The sequence below is a fragment of the Phyllobates terribilis genome, unplaced genomic scaffold, assembly GCF_046119375.1.
Source record: "Phyllobates terribilis strain yellow unplaced genomic scaffold, ASM4611937v1 Scaffold_3__8_contigs__length_932513732, whole genome shotgun sequence".
In the NCBI taxonomy this organism is placed as follows: domain Eukaryota; kingdom Metazoa; phylum Chordata; class Amphibia; order Anura; family Dendrobatidae; genus Phyllobates; species Phyllobates terribilis.
Genome location: NW_027362763.1, coordinates 464,950,156 through 464,972,030, shown reverse-complemented (window position 1 = coordinate 464,972,030; position 21,875 = coordinate 464,950,156). Strand labels below are relative to the sequence as shown.

Here is a 21,875-nt window from a genome sequence, read left to right as displayed (position 1 = left end):
TTCAGCACTGGGCCCCCCAAGTAATAATCTCCAAAGCTGCAATTTGGTTTGCCACTATTAATTTAATGCCTCTCTATTGAAAACTTCAAATTTTCACCCAAAGTGGCACCACCTTCTAAGGATTATAATTTAGGACCCATCTAATATGAATCAAGTATATGTTGGATGACTTGATCAGAAGTGATTTTAGATTTATAATCCTAACACTACGGGCTCGTGCACATGGCCGTATTTTCGGTCCGAGTGCAATCAGTCAAAACATCGAATCGCACTCGGACCAATGTTACTCTATGGGGCTGAGCACATGTCAGATTTTGGCCTCAGACTGGCTCAGGACGGACTCACAGAATGGAGAAGATGGAGAATTTTTTTCTCCATCTTCTCCTCATCTGAGAGAATCAGATCAGACTCTGATCAGATGTAGCAATTGTGAACATAAATGCAGTAGTGTCCTATGCAGTTTTCGTACCATGCCTTCACTAGGTTCCTAAGTGGCCACTCATATATTGTGCATATAGTTATGTGATACATCTGTATAAGCTTTGCTATATGTCAGCCATATTTGAGAAAACACTAACGTTATACTAAAATCTAAAGAGCAACAACATAAAGATCAAGCAGCGTTTTACCAATCTTCAAGCATTACAGAGCTTCTAACATCTTTTTCACCTATTCTGTCAAAATGAGAATGATTTGATATGTGTATGCATGTTTTTAGCTAGAAAGTTATCTGCTGGAATATTTATACTGAGGTATCTTCTGTTATTTAATATGCAGCTGCACATGGTTGAAATGTAAAATAGGTAGTACAAAAAAATGATAGTTTACATTGGTATCAAATATGAAACTTTCCTTTAAGGGCTCGTGCACATGACCGATTATATATCGGATGAGTGTCATCCATGGTTTCTCAGATAGCACTTGTTCCCATGATTTTCTATATGTCCGATTTTGGTCTGAGTGTTGGATCAAAGTTGTAAACGCAAGTCTATTGGCCTGTGAAAAACAGTGGACCACACGAAGATGACATCCTAGTGTGGTCTGATTTTTACTCGACTGACAGAATAGAGCTGGTGGAGAAACTTTTTTTTTCTCTCCTCGTCCGAGAAAAACTGATGTCTCTCTTGTCAAACTCTGCTCAAACTGATGGAGAGAAAATGGCAGTGTGCACTTAACATAAGACCATGTTCACACGTTCAGTATTTGATTAGTATATGTATGCCATCAGTATTTGTAAGCCAAAACCAGTAGTGGGTGATAAATACAGAAGTGGTGACGTATTCCTATTAGATTTTATTTTTGTTCTGATTATTCCACTCCTGATTTCGACTTACAAATACTGATGTAAAATATTGAGTACTGATTGTGTGAACGTGGCTTAAGGGCAAATTGAGACGTCCAAGAAACAAGCTCCGAGTATGTGGGTCTCTTTAACGGAACTTGACAGCTTCAAAGGCATAAATAAAGCTGTAACACAAGTCACGCCCACATACCTCCCCTTAGGTGACTTATAAAAGGGCTGGTCATGGGATGTGGCTAGGTCTTTAAAAAGTTATGGGATCCTCAACTTTCACAATATCTTCGCCCCTGGAGGTCCCAGGTGGCAGATATTAATGCCATATTTCCTATCATAATTTTATCTTTCCATAGATAGGAAAGATGGCATAGATATTGTCATCCATCTGACCAAAATTAATTTGGAGGTGCTGCTGCGACGGTCCAGGTATGTAAGACAATGCGCTACATTTGCCATTTTGTCACGCTGCCGAAAATATGTCTCTCATATTGGTCATATTTATGCCATTCATAAAAAAAAACAATATTCATACCAGAGCCTGAACTCAAGCAGTCTGCTTGTCTTTGTCTTTGTCACATTGAAGCCAACAGTTATCTCCACTGGCCATAAATCTGTCATCTCCAAAATTCCTCTGTCAGCCATGCCTGGTCTGCAATCCATCAGATAATCGACGTTAATTACCTGTTCACAGCAAGGGGGTCCCCTGCTGCATAAGGATCATGTAGACGTTAATAGAGTGCTAGCCATGCTTGAATGTTCACTATGATACCTATGAGAAGGCTTTATAGATTTTGCAATTAGATCTATGACACTGACCAAATACTGAATGTGTGAACGTGGCCTAATACTGATAGTTTGCAGTGATGTTTTCCAATTACTTGGAACATCAATGGATAAATATATTAGAAATTGAAAAAAGATTGGCAACAGAAGTATTTTTCATTTCAGTAAGGCCATGTTTACACAGTCAGTATTTGGTCAGTATTTTACATAGTGTGAATGAGGGCTAATTGAGACATCCATGAAACAAGCTCCGAGTACGTGGGTCACTTGATTGGAACTTGACAGCTTCAAAGGCATATATAAGGCTGACAAATTCAGGTCAGGAGACCAGAAGCAAGTCGATATGTGGACCGCAAAACATTTACTTCTGAATTCAGCCTTGGGAAGATAAATCAAGTACATTTTTGACTACTTAAACAATTGCAGATCAGATAAAGTGCAGTGAACTGACAGAGACAGTCTGAATTCTAATGGAGATGGTACAAGCAGCCCCACCTGTACAGACTCCAATGATCTCATGTCTGATGTCATAGCTGGATCAGTGAAGGGCCATTAATATGTATATGACCCAAAAAATAAAACCTTGTGAAAAACAAGAAAATACCCACATTATAACCAAAAATCAGGGATATTCGGCAAACCAGCAGGCTTTAATGATTGCGATTAAAATGAAACATTAACATTTTTCTAGTGCTGAGGTGTGGAAAAGCACCCTCACTGTTAAATTGGAATGACGTTATATGTTTTACCTTTTTACATGTTCTTTTATAGAAAAGCCTATGTGATTATATCTTGTTAAAATATATTTTATAGATATTGTTTGTCTAATTTATTAAGTACTGTGCCATTAAATTTGCAGTCATGAGTTTAAGGCATGGTGGATTCTTTGAAAATTAGACCATAGCCCCAACCTATGTTACACTAAGTTACATTTTGGGCTCCGGTGTTTTGATGGGTTTGGGACAGCTTGATTACTCCCTCACATGGCCCTGGATCAATCACACATAAATGATACATTACTGTTGTGGAGCTATGATGGACCTGATTAAAGAGGTGGCTCTCCACACACCATAAAGCTGTTGAAATGGGTGCACAAAGCTATGCTGTGTGGTGCAAAGTAGCTGCGCTGAAGCCAAGGGCATCCAGATAGCTGGTTGCCTAGATATCTACGAGTTTGTCCAACATATCTGGCAGTGGATTATCTCCATTTTGAATAACAGAATCAGCCTGAAATTCATCAGGTCGAATCCTTCTCTCCCATTGACATCAGCTGTGGGAAAACAGTTAGGATGCCCGCACAGAGCTGTCGAGAAGCTCACATACACATTAGAGGTGTCGGGAGGCCCGCATACACATTAGAGGTGTCGGGAGGCCCGCATACACATTAGAGCTGTCGGGAGGTCCGCATACACATTAGAGCTGTCGGGAGGTCCGTATACACATTAGAGCTGTCGGGAGGGCCGCATACACATTAGAGCTGTCGGGAGGGCCGCATACACATTAGAGCTGTCGGGAGGTCCGTATACACGTTAGAGCTGTCGGGAGGTCCGCATACACATTAAAGCTGTCGGGAGGTCCGCATACACATTAGAGCTGTCGGGAGGGCCGCATACACATTAGAGCTGTCGGGAGGGCCGCATACACATTAGAGCTGTCGGGAGGGCCGCATACACATTAGAGCTGTCGGGAGGGCCGCATACACATTACAGCTGTCGGGAGGTCCGCATACACATTAGAGCTGTCGGGAGGTCCGCATACACATTAGAGCTGTCGGGAGGCCCGCATACACATTAGAGCTGTCGGGAGGCCCGCATACACATTAGAGCTGTCGGGAGGCCCGCATACACATTAGAGCTGTCGGGAGGTCCGCATACACATTAGAGCTGTCGGGAGGTCCGCATACACATTAGAGCTGTCGGGAGGTCCGCATACACATTAGAGCTGTCGGGAGGCCCGCATACACATTAGAGCTGTCTGGAGGCCCGCATACACATTAGAGCTGTCGGGAAGCCCGCATACACATTAGAGCTGTCGGGAAGTCCTCATACACATTAGAGCTGTCGGGAGGTCCGCATACACATTAGAGCTGTCGGGAGGCCCGCATACACATTAGAGCTGTCGGGAGGGCCACATACACATTAGAGCTGTCGGGAGGGCCACATACACATTAGAGCTGTCGGGAAGCCCACATACACATTAGAGCTGTCGGGAAGTCCTCATACACATTAGAGCTGTCGGGAGGGCCGCATACACATTAGAGCTGTCGGGAGGTCCGTATACACATTAGAGCTGTCGGGAGGGCCGCATACATGTTAGAGCTGTCGGGAGGTCCGCATACACATTAAAGCTGTCGGGAGGTCCGCATACACATTAGAGCTGTCGGGAGGTCCGCATACACATTAGAGCTGTCGAGAGGTCCGCATACACATTACAGCTGTCGGGAGGGCCGCATACACATTAGAGCTGTCGGGAGGCCCTCATACACATTAGAGCTGTCGGGAAGCCCGCATACACATTACAGCTGTCGGGAGGGCCGCATACACATTAGAGCTGTCGGGAAGCCCGCATACACATTAGAGCTGTCGGGAAGTCCTCATACACATTACAGCTGTCGGGAGGTCCGCATACACATTAGAGCTGTCGGGAGGCCTGCATACACATTAGAGCTGTCGGGAGGGCCACATACACATTAGAGCTGTCGGGAGGGCCACATACACATTAGAGCTGTCGGGAAGCCCACATACACATTAGAGCTGTCGGGAAGTCCTCATACACATTAGAGCTGTCGGGAGGCCCGCAAACACATTAGATGGTTGGCCAATTCTGCTGAAATTGGAGGGTTCACCCAACTTTGATTTAATGTCTATGGAAGGTACATTTAGGAATTGTTCACACGTTGCATGTTTGCTGTGAAAACAATGCAGCTTTTTACTGCACCAGCAAAGTGAAAGAGATTTCTGAAATCTCATGCACATGCTACTTATTTTTTCCTAGCAGATTTGAAGCAGTATCATATCTGCAGCATGTCAATTCTTTCAGGGTTTTTCACCCATTCAAAGCAATGGGATAAAAATGCATCAAAAACGCTGTAAAAACATGCGTATTTTACATAGCGTTTTTGCTGCCAAGAGATATGTTTTTGTTGAAGAAATGTCTGCTGCAAATACTTAAACTATGAACATAACCTTACACTAAAAGATTATTGTGAACGCTCGTTTCATGATAATCTTGTAAACAGGTTGATGATCAATGATGAATGAGCAAAATGCTTGTTCATCGGGTAAAATGATTTTTAAGTTTGATTTAAAAAAAAATCAACTTTCTCACCAGCACATCGTCCAGTTTAACCAAGACCTGTGCTGTCGAGAACAATGGCAGCCTATGCGCACTGAACGATATATTAGATTGCTCAGTGTACATCGTTTTATGCGGTCTGCCTGTGTAAACAGCTTTTAACCGAACGCCAATAGGTAAATATTTACCGAACGGTGATTGTTTAGAGCCGCCGGTAAACTTCCCACATTACATTTGAGTCAGAAGATCCCACAGATTACAATACGATTATTTGCCAGTCTACTAGTAGTCTATATGGACTTGCAGAACTGTGCTGAAGGCTGCTTCAAAGGAGAAAAGGATTTGTTACCTAGTGAGGACAAGGCTATATAGCAACTTCTTATCTACACCTGAAAACATAAAGTATGTGGTAAAACAATAGTCACATAGAATGTCTTTGATCTCCAAACTTGGGTCAAGACAAAAGATTTTCTGTAAACGGACAAGCAATTCCATTCTTTCTGTTGTTGCTGTGAAAACTTCACTTTCTTTATGTGACGAGTAGGATCCTTGAGATTCTTACTGAAGTGAAGCCAAGCATAGATAAGTGAATCCTTTGCAGATCAGATTTATTTATAAACAGTGACATCATAACAGAAAAGTGGCAAAATGAAAAAAGAATAGTCACCCCATCTAAATATAAGATGGATTTAAATAGTAGGATGTCGTTTAAAAAACCAAGGAACCGTGCTAGGGATCTCCGCCAACTGAACACAATTATTTAATGTTTGTATAACAGGGAAGTTCTAGGGAAGAAACAATAACCAGGCTGCGGATTTCTCCACTGAATGTAACTATTAAATCAGTATAACAGCACCTTTATGCCCATACCTTTAGTGTAACATGCATGATCCAGAGGACAGGTTCCCTTTAAACCAAACTGCATCTGGGGGACAAAGGCTTTCCTCTTTGGAGAGAAGGATCAGGCATGTGTAGCACCCTGAGGATTCGGCTGCTACAGGGGTATTACACCTCAAGCCAGAGGTGTGGTATTCCACTCCCGGGTAAGGATGGAGTGTGGAACTGAGTTAGTAGGCTGCATGCACTACATACATCCCATTTCCGGGGGACAGAACTACGGTACTCCCACCAGTATATGTGCAGGTACGACAGCGTCTGTCCCTGGCTGGAGTGGGAGGGGGGTGGAACATCCCAGTAGTGTAGGGGCAGATAGGGGGAGCAGTCTGGGTAAAGCTAGGAGCTCATTGGGTGCTGGTCACCTGGGCTCACACATAGAGGGAGTATAAAAGGTGGGCACCATCTTAGATCAGGTGGAGTTCAGGCAGGAGGAGAAGAGCAGAGGAGCTCAGCCAGGAGGGCTGACAGGGAGCTGTGGCTCCGGCTGGGCCCAGCTCCAGAGCAAAGCCTGCAGTGAAGCAGAGGAGAGAGGAAGAGAAGAAGGACCCAGAGAAAGAGTCAGAAGGAACCCTAAGAACCTAGTCTTAAACCAAAAAGGGTGAAGGGTTGGCGGACACGGGTACCGGAACCCAAGCTGGCAGAGGCAGAAGTAAACCTTAGCCAGGAACCGGAGGTCGTGGTCAGGATCTGCCGCGACCCTCACCAAATCCACTAGAAAGGCACACCAAGTATAGGGTCAGGGAGCCCAGAGGAGGCTTGACCACCAAGAGACCCGAGGGAGCCGGCCAAAAGTGGATCCCTGGTGGGAACGGCCAGAGGAAGGGAGAGTCAGAAAGGAGCTCAGGACCACGCTCCGGAATTGCCTGGGGGTTGGCAGAGTCCAGGACCTGGTGGACGCAGCACGGCTCGGGTGGTCACTCAAGGCCAGAGTGACTAAAAGCAACATCCGTGAGTAAAAACCCTGAAACTGCATCTCCTGACTCTGCCTCTCCTTACTGCACCATCACAACCCCCATCATCCACACCTGCTGCCCTGAGGCCATACCCCTCCCGTTGGGGGTTATACCATCACTGCTGCACATATACCACCGGCCTCAGCGGACTGCTCTGCAGCGGCGGCTTCAAAGCCGCACTCAACGGGTGGCGTAGTCGACATCAAATTAACATCTACTGCCATAGACTGCCACTTAGTTTGACACCCTGGGCACGGACCGAGTCACCGCCACAAGGACTACTACCCCCATACAGATCCGGCTCCGGGTATCCCCTTGAACATGGCCCAGGGGGCGCGTCACATGCTGAATTCAATCACCTGATCCCTTGGCTCTCCCGAACACAGGCTGCTGCCTGAGATGTTTGGTTTCTTCTTTCTCCCCTCTCACCCATTGAAAAAATTTGAACTCTGAGCTGAGCATTCATATGTGGTAATATCGCTGCTGGCTTAAAGAGTGAGTTGCTGATAGCTTTTGTATATAGGCTGTATGGCCACCTTTAAGAGTGGAATCCGTGCCTAAGGCTATGTGCCCACTATGCAGAAATGCGCTGCATTTTTCCTGAGCGTTTCTGCATCTCCCTGGCAGAAAAAAACGCATGCGGATTGTACATGCGTTTTTCCTGCCAGGAACAAGCGGAAGTGAAGCGTTCTTCACATGCATTTCCGCATGCGGGTTGACAAGCGTTTTATAAGCGATTTTAGCATCACTTGGAAAAGTGCTTGACAACTCGGTCACACTATATAAATCCATGTAAACTGCATGGATTTATATAGTGTGACCGAAAGAATGGTAAAAAATAAATATATATTTACCTTCGGATGGCCCCCGGTGTCCTTGTCTCGGCTTGCCGGCAGCTCGCGGTAGACTAAAGGACCTGCCGACGTCAGCGGTCGGTGACCCGTCACATGACTAAATGACGTCAACGCAGGTCCTTTAGTCTACCGCGAGCTGCCGGCAAGCCAAGACAAGGACACCGGGGGCCATCAGAAGGTGAGTATAATATTTATTTTTTATTTTATTCTTTTTTTTTTACAGGTTCTATGGTACCCAGGTCTGGAGGAGAGTCTCCTCTTCTCCAGACCCGGGTACCATCCGCACATTGAAACGCTTTGAATCTGCATCTACAGATCCAGTGATGCGGATGACATGCGGTCCAATGTAAGTCAATGGCTGCGAAAACGCCGCTTTTCCGCAAAATAATTGGTAGTGCTGTGGATTTTTCCGCAATCATAATCCGCAGCGGAAATTTCCGCAGCATGTGCACAGCACATGCGGATTATCATTGGGGAACATGGCAGGCCTTCTACCAAGCATTTTTAAGCGTTTCTGCAGCGGAATTGCCACTGAGGAAACGCTTAAACGCATAGTGGGCACACAGCCTTAATCCTAACAGAACCCTGAACATGTGAATATGAACTGTACTTGTGTGGACTCCAGTTTCCTTATATACTTTATCAACATACTGATAAAATAATTATTTCCAGTGTGCAGATGAAGCTTAAAAGATAATATTGGAAGAAAGAGAAAATGGCTGATCTCATGGAACATCACTGAAAAAATATGTTTCTCAGTTTTAATTGTAAGAAAAGGAGAAGATTGGGAAGTAATTGCTGCTATTTTTTGTAAATTCACTTTAGCCTTCCTTTAATAAGTAAAGGACTTTACCTTTGTAGGAATTTTTAACCAAGGATGTTTATTATCTGTTAACTGGAGCCACCCCACCCATCTAACTGTTAATTAATGTCACTAACCTCATTTGTCTTGTGCAAGATACTTGAGAGCAATAAAAATGGTCACAGAGTAGAAAAAAGTAAAACAAATGCCCAAGTAATACATTTTTAACTTTGCCATTGTGACGTAACTGGCACAATATGAGTATCATCACTCATACTAATACAGAATGCCAGAGAACAATTATCGTACTGACAATAACAACAGTTTCTATATAAAGACATGACAACCATTGCAAGAAAACCACGAAAAAAAACTGTGGTTAGATACACATGATTTTTGCTGTGGTTTTTGTGAAGTGGCAATAAAATGACAATTTGCTCCACCAAAAGAACTGTATGTGAGTCATTATTGCATAGAAGTTACAAGAGCATGGCTGAAAGTCAGCTCAAAAAGGCTATCTCACAAATACTTGCTGGAAGCCACTCCACTTTGCAGGTCACTGAGGCAACCTGGCCTTCACCTCTTAACCCCTACATAAGGATTTAGGCTTACAACAGGGTCTCCTGGGTTGTGTCTATGGAGTAGCTGCTGGCTGGAGGAGCTAGTTTGAGGCAAAATACATCAGGCTAGCCAGGTCAATGAATGGAATGAAAGAACAGGGGCAAAATCAGGAGATGAAGAAAAGTAAGAAAAGCTGGTGTCTGGTAAGAGGAGGTCAGTCAAAGTGGGGTTAAGAAAGCTGTGGTCAAGGCAAGAGGTTATCACAGTGTAAAGTCTCCATACACATTAGATATAAATTGGCTGTATCTGCAGATTTTGGTAGAATCAGACAACCATCGAACATGTACTGGGGGTTCCCGACACTCCCTCGACAGATGTCAGAGTAGAGAAGGATCAGGATATTGGAATTTCAATGGCCGATCCATTATATTTTAAAGTTATTGGAAGATTTTAAAAAGGTAGGTACAAGTAAGATGAAGAAGACCTAATGTTACATGAAAAACATGAAAGCAAAGGATATAAAAAGTAAAATCAAAATATATATTCCAACACAATATCGCTTAGTCAGTGGAAGTCCATCATCAATTAGTACATTATTGACCCCTAAAGTAGTATGTAGAAAGAGAAATAAATTCACCAGTGTTGAATTCTGGAAGATACGAGTCATCGAGTTCACCTTTTTAATAGCAATACCCATTGTGATTTACACTTCCAAATTCTTATTACTGGAAAGCTGGCAATCCAAGTTATGGACATGGGAAGAATGAAAGAAATAAAGAAAAAATAGAGAGGAGGAAAAGACAGAAGAAGAAGCAGAAATAAAGAAAAAAGTAACAGAAATAGAAGTAAAATAACTATAAGGCTATGTGCCCACGATGCAGAAATGCTCCGGATTTTTTTCTGAGCGTTTCTGCATCTCCCTGGCAGAAAAAACGCATAAGGATTTTAGATGCGTTTTTCTGCCAGGGACAAGCGTATGTCCCGCGTTTTTCACATGCGATTTCGCATGCGGGTTGTCAAGCGCTTTTCCAAGCGATTTTAGCATCACTTGGGAAGTGCTTGACAACTTGGTCACACTATATAAATCCATGCAGCCGGCATGGATTTATATAGTGTGACCAAGTTAATAGTTAAAAAGAATGGTAAAAAACATTATACTCACCTTCTGATGGCCCCTGGTCTCCTTCTCCGCTGCGTCCGGTGTGTTGGGTGGCTCGCGGTGGTCTAAAAGGACCTTCCATGACGCCATTTAGTCATGTGACAGGTCACGCGACCGCCGACGTCAGCCGGGGAGCCAGGATGCACCGTACGGGGGGCCGTCGGAAGGTGAGTATAATGTTTATTTTTTATTTAAAATTTTTTTTTTTTTTTACAGCTACTATGGTACCCAGGTCTGGAGGAGAGTCTCCTCTTCTCCAGACCCGGGTACCATCCGCACATTGAATTGCTTAATATCCACATGTGCACATGTAGTCATGCGGATATTAAGCGATTCAATGCAAGTCAATGGCGCGATTACGCAAAATTAGTGGTATTGCTGCGGATTTTTCCGCAATGATAATCCAAGCGGAAATTTCCGCAGCATGTACACAGCACATGCGGATTATCATTGGGGAACATGGCAGACCTTCTACCAAGCGTTTTTTAAGCGTTTCTGCAGCGGAATTGCCTCTGCGGAAACGCTTAAAAAATGCATCGTGGGCACACAGCCTAAGAACAAGAAAAGAAAGTATTCGACCGGACTCCTGACTGTTGGGAAGAGAAGAGATATTCATCTACCACAGTAAGTTCATTGTGATAAACAAAGTCATGTCAATCAAACAAGGCCGCTTCTGCTATGAGGTGAGGTGAGCATTTCACTGGAACTTGGCCGATTCTCCAAACCAGTCCATGTAACAGCCGGCTCAGGAAGAACGCTGGGTCCTGCTGTTTGTATACAATTGTGTTTGCATCATACAGAGACACTGCAGAGGTCAAGCGGCGTCATGAGGTCACCTAATGCGATTGTTCATGTCACAGCTGCACCCCAGAGACACCAAAGACATGATAAGGTAAGTGCTTCATAGGAGCCAAAGATAGAAAATTTATTATAGACTGGAGTATGGAGAGTGGGCAGCTTGTGGGGGACAATATAGAGAGGGGTCATCATGTGGGGAACAGAATGAAGAGGGGCAGCATGTGGAGGAGATGTGGCACTCAGTGGGGGGCAGTATGGAGAGGAGGCAACCAGGGGGGACAGTATACAGAGGGGGCAGTGTGTGGGGAAGAGTGTGGAAAACAGTATGGAGAGGGGCAGTGTGTGGGAAACATTATGGAGAGGTGCAGCTTATGGGTGAAAGTATGGAGAGGGGCAGCTTGTAGAGGACAGTAAGGAGAGAAGCAGTGTGTGGTGGACAATATGGAGAAGGGCAGCTTGTGGGGGATAGTATAGAGTGGGCCAGCTCGTATTTTTGGCGAATAAAGCTAAATTTATTAAATATGTATTGTAGACAAATCACACATGTAATCCTCACCAAAACCCCCCAGCAAAAACGCACCAAAAGAAAGCAGCTGAGTGTAAACATAGCCTTAAGAGAAAAATAAAAGTAAAAACGCCAATACCCCCCCTCCATCCAAAAATGCAGTAAACAGCGAAAGAAAACGTTGATGGACGTCAAATTGGTATCACTAAAAACATCAGATCACTACACAAAAAAGCAAGCCATTGCATAGCTCCATTAACGAGACAATAAAAATGTTACAGGTCTCAAAAAATATCAACACAATCCAAAATTATTTTTTTTTGCAAAAAGACAAAATCTATGAAAGTTTGATATCTCTGTAATCACACAGACCACGAGAATCATGCTTGCAGTCATTTACAATGAATACCTTAAAGGGGGTTCGATACCTACTAAGCCCTTTATAAATACCTACCTTTAAGCCCTAATCATTTTTGTAATTAGCTTTATTATTAAATTCCTTACTACTCTTTCTATCCTTTATATGTCTTTTTTACTTTACTTCCTGTGACATTTCATTTGAGAGAAGTCTACGGGACGTCACAGGTGGCTGGGGCTGCACTCACTTCTCTACAGCGTCTATCATCCTCCTGAATCAGGACCACCCCTTTAAAAGCCCATTCAAATTTTGCTTGAGACTGCAGAAAAGCTAGAATCGACCCTGCCATTCAAATACTGAATACAAGGAAGCTAGTAACCATCAGTTTAATTTTTTTTATTATTAATCAAAAGTATGCATTAAAATAAGAAACTTTATGATATATCTTATTACAAAAATCCGCTTCTTTCTCCTTTTTAATTGATCTTTTGTTCTCAAAATTCTCAATTCATAAGTAAAGTCTGTCTTAAGTGATCAGGAGATGACAGTTGGTGATTATAAAGTTCTATGAAAAGCTGCCACTGTCATTTCAGGAGAACCTGCAGCAGGATGTCTGTCTTTGCCTCTACCTTCTCCTCCCTCCTCCATTTCCATAGAATTTTAAAAGCACCAACTGTCTTCACCTATCTCAGTAATGGGAAAAACTGTCTGAGGCCAGAAACATCAAATACATTACTTTTTGGGTGTGTTTAGGAATATCAGGAGTCAATGGCTGATCCTTTTGTTCAGCAAGTAGTTAATCCACTGCCAGAGGCTTGCACTTTGAAATCACAGGAATGCGAGGTCTAGCTGAATGATATTGTGTATATAGGAGTCGGGAACCATCATTCTACCGACAGCTATTTAATGTGTATGGCCAGCTTAAATAGGTTCTCTGTAAATAGGAAAAAAAATAACTAAAGGAAATGTCATTATAAATTCCTAAATACTTTTAATTAGCAAATCACATTTCTTATGTCTGGGTAGGTAATCAAAATATTATTAAATTGGCTGCAGCCTTGTGACAGTGGCAGAAACCTATCATAGAATGTTAATAGGACAGTGCAGTAGAAGCTCTGCCCTCCTCCTTCATGTGTAAGAAGATGTGCTCCCAGTGGGTATTCAGTTATAATAATGGAGATATCAGGGATACTGAGGTAAGAAGAGGCTGCTCACACTGCTGTCCATCTTGTCATTCTGATCTAATACTGGAGATGCAAGGAGTGCTGAACTAAGAAACGGTTACTCACTCTGCTGTCCACCATGTCTTTCTGACCTGATACTGGATATACAAGGTGCGCTGAAGTAAAAAGAGGCGGCTCATTCTACTTTCCACCTGGTCTTTCTGATGTAAGACTGGAGATACAAGGGGTGCTGAGGTAAGAGGCTGCTCACACTGCTATTCACCTTGTCATTCTAATCTAATACTGGAGATAGTGATATTAGTTGTGCTGAGGTAGGAAGAGGCTGCTCACACTGCTGTCCACCCTGTCTTTTTGAACTCATACTGGAGATACCAGGAATGCTAAGGTAAGAAGAGACAGCTCACACTGATGTCCACCAATTCTTTCTGATCTAATATCGGAGATAACAGGTAAGAAGAGGCTGCTCACACTGCAGTCCATCCTGTCTTTCAAATCTCTCCAAGGGTAGGTAGATGTGTATACATTTATACTGAGCATAATACTGTAGATGTTGCTTACTATTTATACTATGTATATAAATCCTGGATTTATTTCTTATGAATACATTTTTGAGATTTTATTTCAGTTTCTGAAGAAGGTCTGATTGTTTTAAGCCAAAACGTCATTTATTTGATTTATTTTGGATTGTCTACACAATAAAATACAACATTTCCATAACGAATGCAAGGTTCTTCGTATCTATAGCATGATTTGCTAATTAAAAATATTTAGGATGATATTTATAATGACATTTCCTTTATTTATTTTTCTCTATTCCTGGAGAACCCAAAGAGTCACAAGTCAGAATCAGACTAGGCAATAACATACAACAGCAAGCAATGCGTAGCAGAAATATGGGAATAAACCAAATACAATAACTGGCAAGTTCTGCAGACTGTTGGGAGTTTAAATAGGGTGCGGAACAAAATACTAATCCCACCGGCTGACCACCCCAAAAATAATCTTGGTGACACTAGAACACATATCTAGAACACCCAGCAACACTCATATACTTAGCCGAATGTTACTACAACTTTTGGTAATGGCACCTGCGCCGTCTAGCGATGCCATCAACACCTGCTCATCCAACGCTAGCACAATGTGGCGGCGCATGGCAACAGAGGCAAGGCAGGCATAAAAATCCAATCATCGGAACAACTGTTTTGCGCCTTCTACTGGCGATAAGTGGCATGTTTACATTGCTTTGAATGAACAATCATTTGTTGATTATTGGTCTGTAAAAGGGATCAAAGAATAAACATCATTTTTATTTTTTTTTATAAATTGATAGTACACTCAAAAATAAGAAAAATAGTAATATAAAGAAATCTGCTTCTTTCTCTTCCTGGACTGATCTCTTACTAACAATTCAATGGTAAAATCTGTATTCTGTGAACACAGATTTTCCTATTACTGAGATATGTGATGACAGTTGGTGCTCATAAAGTTCTATGGAGAGGGAAGGGAACAGGAGGCACTAGAGGAAGACCTAGAAATTCTGCTGCGAGTTCTCCTAAAAACACAATTTCCATGCAAATATTTGTCCCATTAGTGTGAATGTAATAGTAAGAATCAAATAGTATAGGACCGGACACAGGCAGAAGAAGGATCCTGTGCTAGAATAATACATGGCCCCTTTGCAGTCCAACAGTTCATCATAATGCTCAATTCCATCTGCTTTGGAGGTGGAGATGGGTCCTCTGTGCGACTGCACAGGTTGCACCAATGGTATGTCGACCCTTGCAATACTAGTAACCCCATAAATTGCCCACTCAATTGTGTTAATCACTCATAATTATTTTATAGGCACCGTTTTGTGTCTATCACAATTGTATATTTCTTATTATGGTGTGTTCCTGTCTATACAATAATACCAACCTAATAAAAGTGTCTACACAGTACTGGCAGCTATGGCCTAAATGATAAGTGATGAGCATTCCGAATATTGAACGGAAAATGACAACTAGTTTGGGCAGCAGTGGAGATTTGATCATTCAGTTAGCATCTGACCAAGGACAACATCTGCAAGGAGTTTGTATGTTCTCCCCGTGTTTCCGTTGGTTTCCTCCGGGTTCTCCAGTTTCCTCCCACAATCCAAAGACATACTGATAGGGAATCTAGATTGTGAGCCCCAATGGGGACAGTGATGATAATGTCTGTGATAATGTCTGTATTCCTTTGTCTATAGCCTATTTTTATGATATGAAAATAATGAAGATTGGCATTGATCTAAAGGTCCATTTAGACAGGCCAATCAGGGAATGAGAGTTCTTCTGAAAGCTTGTTTATGACTATCGACGTGTCTCAATAAGCCGGCAAGCATCCGAAAAACGAGCAAACTGTTTGTTCAATGAGGGCGATAATTTTTAGGCAAGCTAGATGATGTGCTGCCGATAACATGATAGTACGATCGTTCTGCGAGCATTGAATATCTGTGCGGACAGATCATCAGTATAGTCTTTAATGATTTTTATGCATTATCTGTTGCCCTAGTATGAAGCAGTAACAGCAGAGCAGATCATGCTGGATGCTCACAGTAGGAGATGAATGCTCAGTTGTGATGGGATACAGGATTGCTAGAATCCTGGTAACCTGAGAACTCCAGCTGTACCTGATGATCTTGAGCTGTCCCTTCTATACGTACAATGAAATAATATAATATTATGATTAATGTATTACTAAATTTCAACCAATGCTGATCAGAAAGACAAAATGACGCACTCATTTAAGAAAATAAATTGAGCTATTAATTATGTTCTATAATAGATTGTGATCTATAATTGTAGATAAAGGAAAGAGCTGACTCTGTCATTGCCTTTATTTCCCAGTAGCGCATCCATTGTTTGGCTTGTATAAGCGGTGTTTATATTCACAACACGTGGCTGAGAATGGCGGCTATTGTGTTTACTTACATTCACTCATTGGCATGCCAATTATAGAGGTTAGCTAAGCAACACTACTTCCGAAATGTGCCAGCATGCCAAGATATAGCAGCAGGCGGTTGGTTATACAGGCAGGTAGAGGCCATTGGCTAAGTGTAGTGCCACTGTCAGGTCACACGTTGCTTCGCCAACCTTTTCTATTGAACCTGCCACTGTTTACATTTTGTTACATTTTGCCAGTCGCTGCCTTTACCAAACAGTCTAAACTATGGCACCCATATCTGCAAAGGTGGCACAATGGCACGGGGCAGGCCTTGTTTTGTAAAATTGTTATATGCCCTCACAGTTTTCCTTGACTCCATTAAATCTAAGTAAACAGCAGAATCCTAAGTGACTGATAAGGATAGAAAAAAATAACATTCTTCGATAATCTTTTGTCTGTATCAGTAAACATGATTTAGTCATCCTCACGTATTATGAAAGTCCTAGATTCTTGACTAGAGCTCTGGGACATGTCAACTATTGTAAAATACCAAAAATCATTCAAGTGTGTCAGGAATTCTCCTATACTCTTTGTATGATGCTGTCGGCAGGAATGTCATGTGATTACAATACTTCTTTGTACACCCATCAAGGCATTGTAGAAATCAACTGCATGGAATTGTAATAATAAATATATCGCAAAGGATCTTTTCTGGATTAAATTCTACAAACATTACTCATTATTAGCAATAGCTACCTTAATCTAAACCACAAGAGAGTGTATTATCATTATCTTGTATTTACAGGCAGACTGAGACTGGTCCACAGGTGAACAGGAGAGTCCCCCGGTAGGCCCTTACACAGGAGTGGGCCTCACGCCCCCCTATATGAATAGTAGGAGGCATAATGTAATTGATTTACTATGTACAGACAAAGGCACCATCTCATGAATCATTTTACAAAATACCCAGTTTATTATTATTATATAGAAGTATAGGTAAATTTGTGAATAAGGGTCAGGTAATATCGGCATGTGGCTGAGCAGTGGGCACTCAGAATCAACGTTACTGGTAGGCCCTTGGCACTCCGGTCTGACACTGGTTACAGGCGCACAGATTGAGCTGAACATGTCTTCCCCAAACCCAGGGACTTACCTATCACTGGAATTAGAGGAACCTGGAGACGTAGGTGGGGATCTAGCCAGAGAATTACGAGATTTCTTTTTGTGCCTCCAGCTACCAAATGGTTTTCTTTTTGTCTCCATGTAAACATCCACATGTAAGGTGTGCTCCTCAGATGCAGGTGGCTCCTTAACAATGGCTTCATATCCAGGGTCTAGCTGTTCCTCTCTTGTCTGGACTTCATCAGATCCTTTCTCAGGGTCTGCAGACTTGCTCTTAAAGAATTTTCCCAGTTTTCGAAAGCTACGGCTTTTCTTTTCCTTCTCCATTGTGACTACTAATGCCACACCGGTAGACTATATACTTCAATAAAAAGATTACTGCGATCACGTAAATCAAAGGGTTTACAAGTTCAAAAAGTATTAAACAATCCAGCTGAATAGACAAGCAGCGTCTGAGTAGTATAATATGGCAAGTCCAAAAACAGGTATGACTTATTCCAAAACAAGCACAAAGTAGCTTCCACGATGGAGGAATAGTCACTATTAAGCAAGGTCTCCAAGTGGCCAGATCTTGTATTGATCCATTATGAGATGTTAGTGCTCTGCAGCCATCAGGTAAACGCCATTATCCGACCAGTTGCACCTTTAAACAAGTATCAGGTGTCCTATGACAGCAGAGTTGTTCTGGACCTCTCGCCTGCTATGTACCCATGCATGGGGAGCCTGTCACCGAGAAGGACAGGAGCTAAATGTGGTGATGAGCTGTGGACAGGTTCCTCTGCTCTCCTGTGTTGTCTCTATACATAAGTGTTTGTGCACCAGGGAAGGCACCAGGCATGTGTGATCAGCTGCTGTGCACAGAGGAGGAGTCTCCCTGAAGGCTCAGGTTACCAGGCTCTTTAGCCTGTCACCAGACACTGAAGGATGGGAGGTGTGCCACAGAAGCGACTTTGCAGCCACTGGCTAGCATTGCTGCCGGACCTGTATAGTCATTGACAGGAGGCAGAGATTTTGGACTGAGTCCCGCTTACTTGGAATTCATGTTGTTCTGTTTAGACAGCCACTGGGTATATGTGACAAAAGTCAGGTTAAACCTCAGACGTGTCATTCTGGATTTTGCCTTACAGTTTACTAGTGATTAAAGGAACTTTGAAGAGATTTTTTGTTTTTTTTTACTAGTTCACAGGCAGCATTTTTACTGCAGATTTTTTCTGTGCCCCCAAAAAAAAAATCTGTACAGGAAAAACGCTGCATAAAATACGTTTGCTTTTACAGTGTTTTTCCATGTGTTTTTACTTGCACTTTTTTATTCATTTGAGCAGATGGAAAATGTTACAAGAATGCTGAAAGAATTGTGGTTTTAAAATAACGCTAAGCAGCTTAAAAAAAACGCAGTGTGTGAATGAGATTTTAGAAATCTCACTTACTTCGCTAGTACTGTAATAAGCAGTGTTTTTTAGGCACAAAAACACACAGAAAAAAACACTGTAAAAACATGTGAACATACCCTTATGGTTTTATTTAAGTAAAGCTTATCATGAAAAGGAGGAAGAAGAAAGAAGGAATCAAAATTGCTGGACGAATCATGAACAATCTTAAAATACACAGACGATACAACATTAATAACAACAAGAATAGATGGAATGAAGGACTTATTATGAATTGTCAAGCTGGAAATCTTGAATATGGGACACAAAGAAAGACTCAAAGACTCAACAAAAAGAAGACAAAGATATTGACTACTGCCAGATATGACCAGGACACGTTTGAGATGGACAGCGACGAATTGGAACTAGTAAAGGACTTTGACCTACTCGGATCGATGATTACTCAAGATGCAGTGATGACACCAAAAGTCAATTGGAGAATAGCTATGGGCAAATCAACAAAGAAGTCACTGGACAAAGTCTTCAAATTGAGGAACATTTCACTGGCGATGAAGACATGGCTCATACATTGTTTGATCTTTTCTGTGATAACATATAGATGTGAAACCTGGAAAATAAAGAAACAAGACAAGAAAAACATTGTCACCTTCGAAATGTGGTGCTAGAGAAGGATGTTATCAATACCATGGATGGCAAGAAGAACAAACAAATCAATTTTGGAGTAAATCAAGTCTGAAATGTCACTTGAAGCAAGGATCACCAAGCTACGACTTGCCTACTTTGGACACATCATACAAAGAGAGCAATCATTGAAGAAGGACATCATGATGGGAAGAATAGAAGGAACAAAAGGAAGAGGAAGACCATCAACCTGATGGCTTTATACTATCAAGATAATGGCGGAGAAGACCCTGCATGACCTATTAGGCTTACACGAGATCGATCTTCCTACAGATCGTTCATCCATCAAGTTGCCATGGCTTGAGATCAGACCAAAGGCTGTTAAAAAAAAAATAATGAAAAATGATGCAACTCACTAATACACTTTTGAGTTAATTTTTCACAGTACTCAAGATCTCTAAAGACAATGTTAATCAATAAAAAAATCTTTATTGTTAACATTCAGGAGCTTAAAACCAGCCTGAATCTGGTACTGCTCATGCAGCTGCAGGGCTCTATACAGGGCTGTGGAGTCGGAGTTTGTGTCCATTTTGGTGGAATCGGAGTCAGAATCGGAGTCGGTATAAAATAGACTGACTCCAACTCCTAAAACATATAATAAATTGGGTAGAATAGATCAATACAGTTTGTGGGGAATATTTTTTTCATAAGAATTTGGGAAAGTTATGAAATGTGCTATAAATGTCTGTCCTATTCCTGATCTAAGGGTCTAGACTTTTAGCTGACATGAATCTGTGCTACAGTAAATTTATCACTTAAACATGAGCCATGTATGAGGGAGTCGGAGTCGTGGAGTTGGTGTCATGGAAATTGAGGAGTCGGAGTTGGAGTCGGAGGTTTGGCTTACCGACTCCACAGCCCTGGCTCTATAGAAGATGGAGTTGAATAACATTGTCATTTTGTCCTGGTGTATTAGTGGGCAGTAAGGTACCAATATCGGAGGGAAAGGCAAAAAAAAAAGTCAGAGCAGCAACATCTGGTCATTCAGAACTCTAGGGAAGTAGATGAAAACAAAGTAAATGATACCTGATTCAAAATTTGCAGGTGACATAAAGAAGTATTCATTTGTAGCTATAACCAGTGACTCGATACTGCAAAATTAATTGTGCCAGAATTCAATTTAAATAGCAGTTACATTTTTTACACATTCTAGAATTATATTGTATGGACTAATTTTTCAATAATGGGAACAAAATTTTCCCAGCAATTGGTTGCAATAGTTTCATACTGTAATTGCTATTGTTTCAGTACTGTAATTGCACAAAATTGGGATTTCTGAACATGGTAGAATAGCAGTGAGAATGTGGAGGTGGAGATCTGTGCCTGTTACTGATGCAGACACAGGCCCATCCATCTGGTCCATTAAGTGTCACACTCATCTCATCAGTGCATAAAACCTTTGACAAATCTGTCTTCAGATATTATTTGGTGGTCGGGTTTCAGCCTCCCTTACCTTGGCCATGTCTCTGAGCACTGAACACCTTGTACTTCTGGGTCCTCCAGGGAGGTTGTAGTTCTGGAATATGATAGCACTGGAGGATAATGAGCTCCTGGCCTCTTCACGTTTGATTCTTCTCAAATCTTGGTCAGTTAATGTTAATGTGTGTGTCTTTTTTTCTCAACACGTTTTTTGCGACCCTCTTGACAATTTGCAACAAAACATTTGATGATTCTGTGATCACATCCCAAAATCTAATCTATTTCAAGAGTGCAGCATCCCTCTGTAACACCTAATTTGACTTTTCGAAGTCAGGTAAATCTCTTTTTTTGCCCATTTTGTATGAGGAAAACAAGCTGCCTAATAATTCTGTGCATCTTGATAAAGGGTGTTAATATCCTGAGGCCACATCCTCCCTCATTACACAAATACACATCACCTGATCTGCTTCATCCAATAAGCATTCAAGTTTATACAGCGCCGGAGTTGGAAAATCTGCATACAAATGATGATGTGGTCAAAATACTCACTTGCCTAAAAATTGTGCAAACAATGTATCTGTTATGTTCTGCTACCAGAGCTAAGGAAAGAGAGGAGATCTGTCCCTACGATAGAACTCAGCTTAATCCCTACGACGTAACAGGGGACCTGATCCTGCGATCAGACCTGCTAAAGTCCTAAGCTAGTCTGTACGGAGACCTATAGATGTGGGGAGGGAATCCCTACAAGTACTAAGGACTGGGAGGAATATGGGACACCTCCTAACAGAAATAGTAGCAGACAGACGAACAAACAAAATATATAGAACATAGAGGTCAGTAGACCAAGCAAACTAACAGAGTTAGATACAGAGCACAGACTAGCTAGAAAGTAGATATACAATGAAGTCCAGCAAAG

At 42.0% G+C, this 21,875-nt stretch overlaps 1 protein-coding gene across 2 annotated transcripts in view; it reads right to left on the bottom strand.

Moving 5' to 3' along the window:
- CRYBG1 (crystallin beta-gamma domain containing 1) overlaps window positions 1-18,325 on the bottom strand; it is a 431,371-nt gene extending 413,046 nt beyond the window's left edge. For both annotated transcript variants that reach the window (XM_073675786.1, XM_073675787.1), the window contains exon 1: window positions 17,503-18,325. In XM_073675786.1, the coding sequence (XP_073531887.1) occupies window positions 17,503-17,798 (296 nt within the window). In that variant the 5' untranslated portion in view covers window positions 17,799-18,325. The remainder of the gene's footprint in view (window positions 1-17,502) is intronic.
- Between the last annotated feature and the right edge of the window lie 3,550 nt (window positions 18,326-21,875).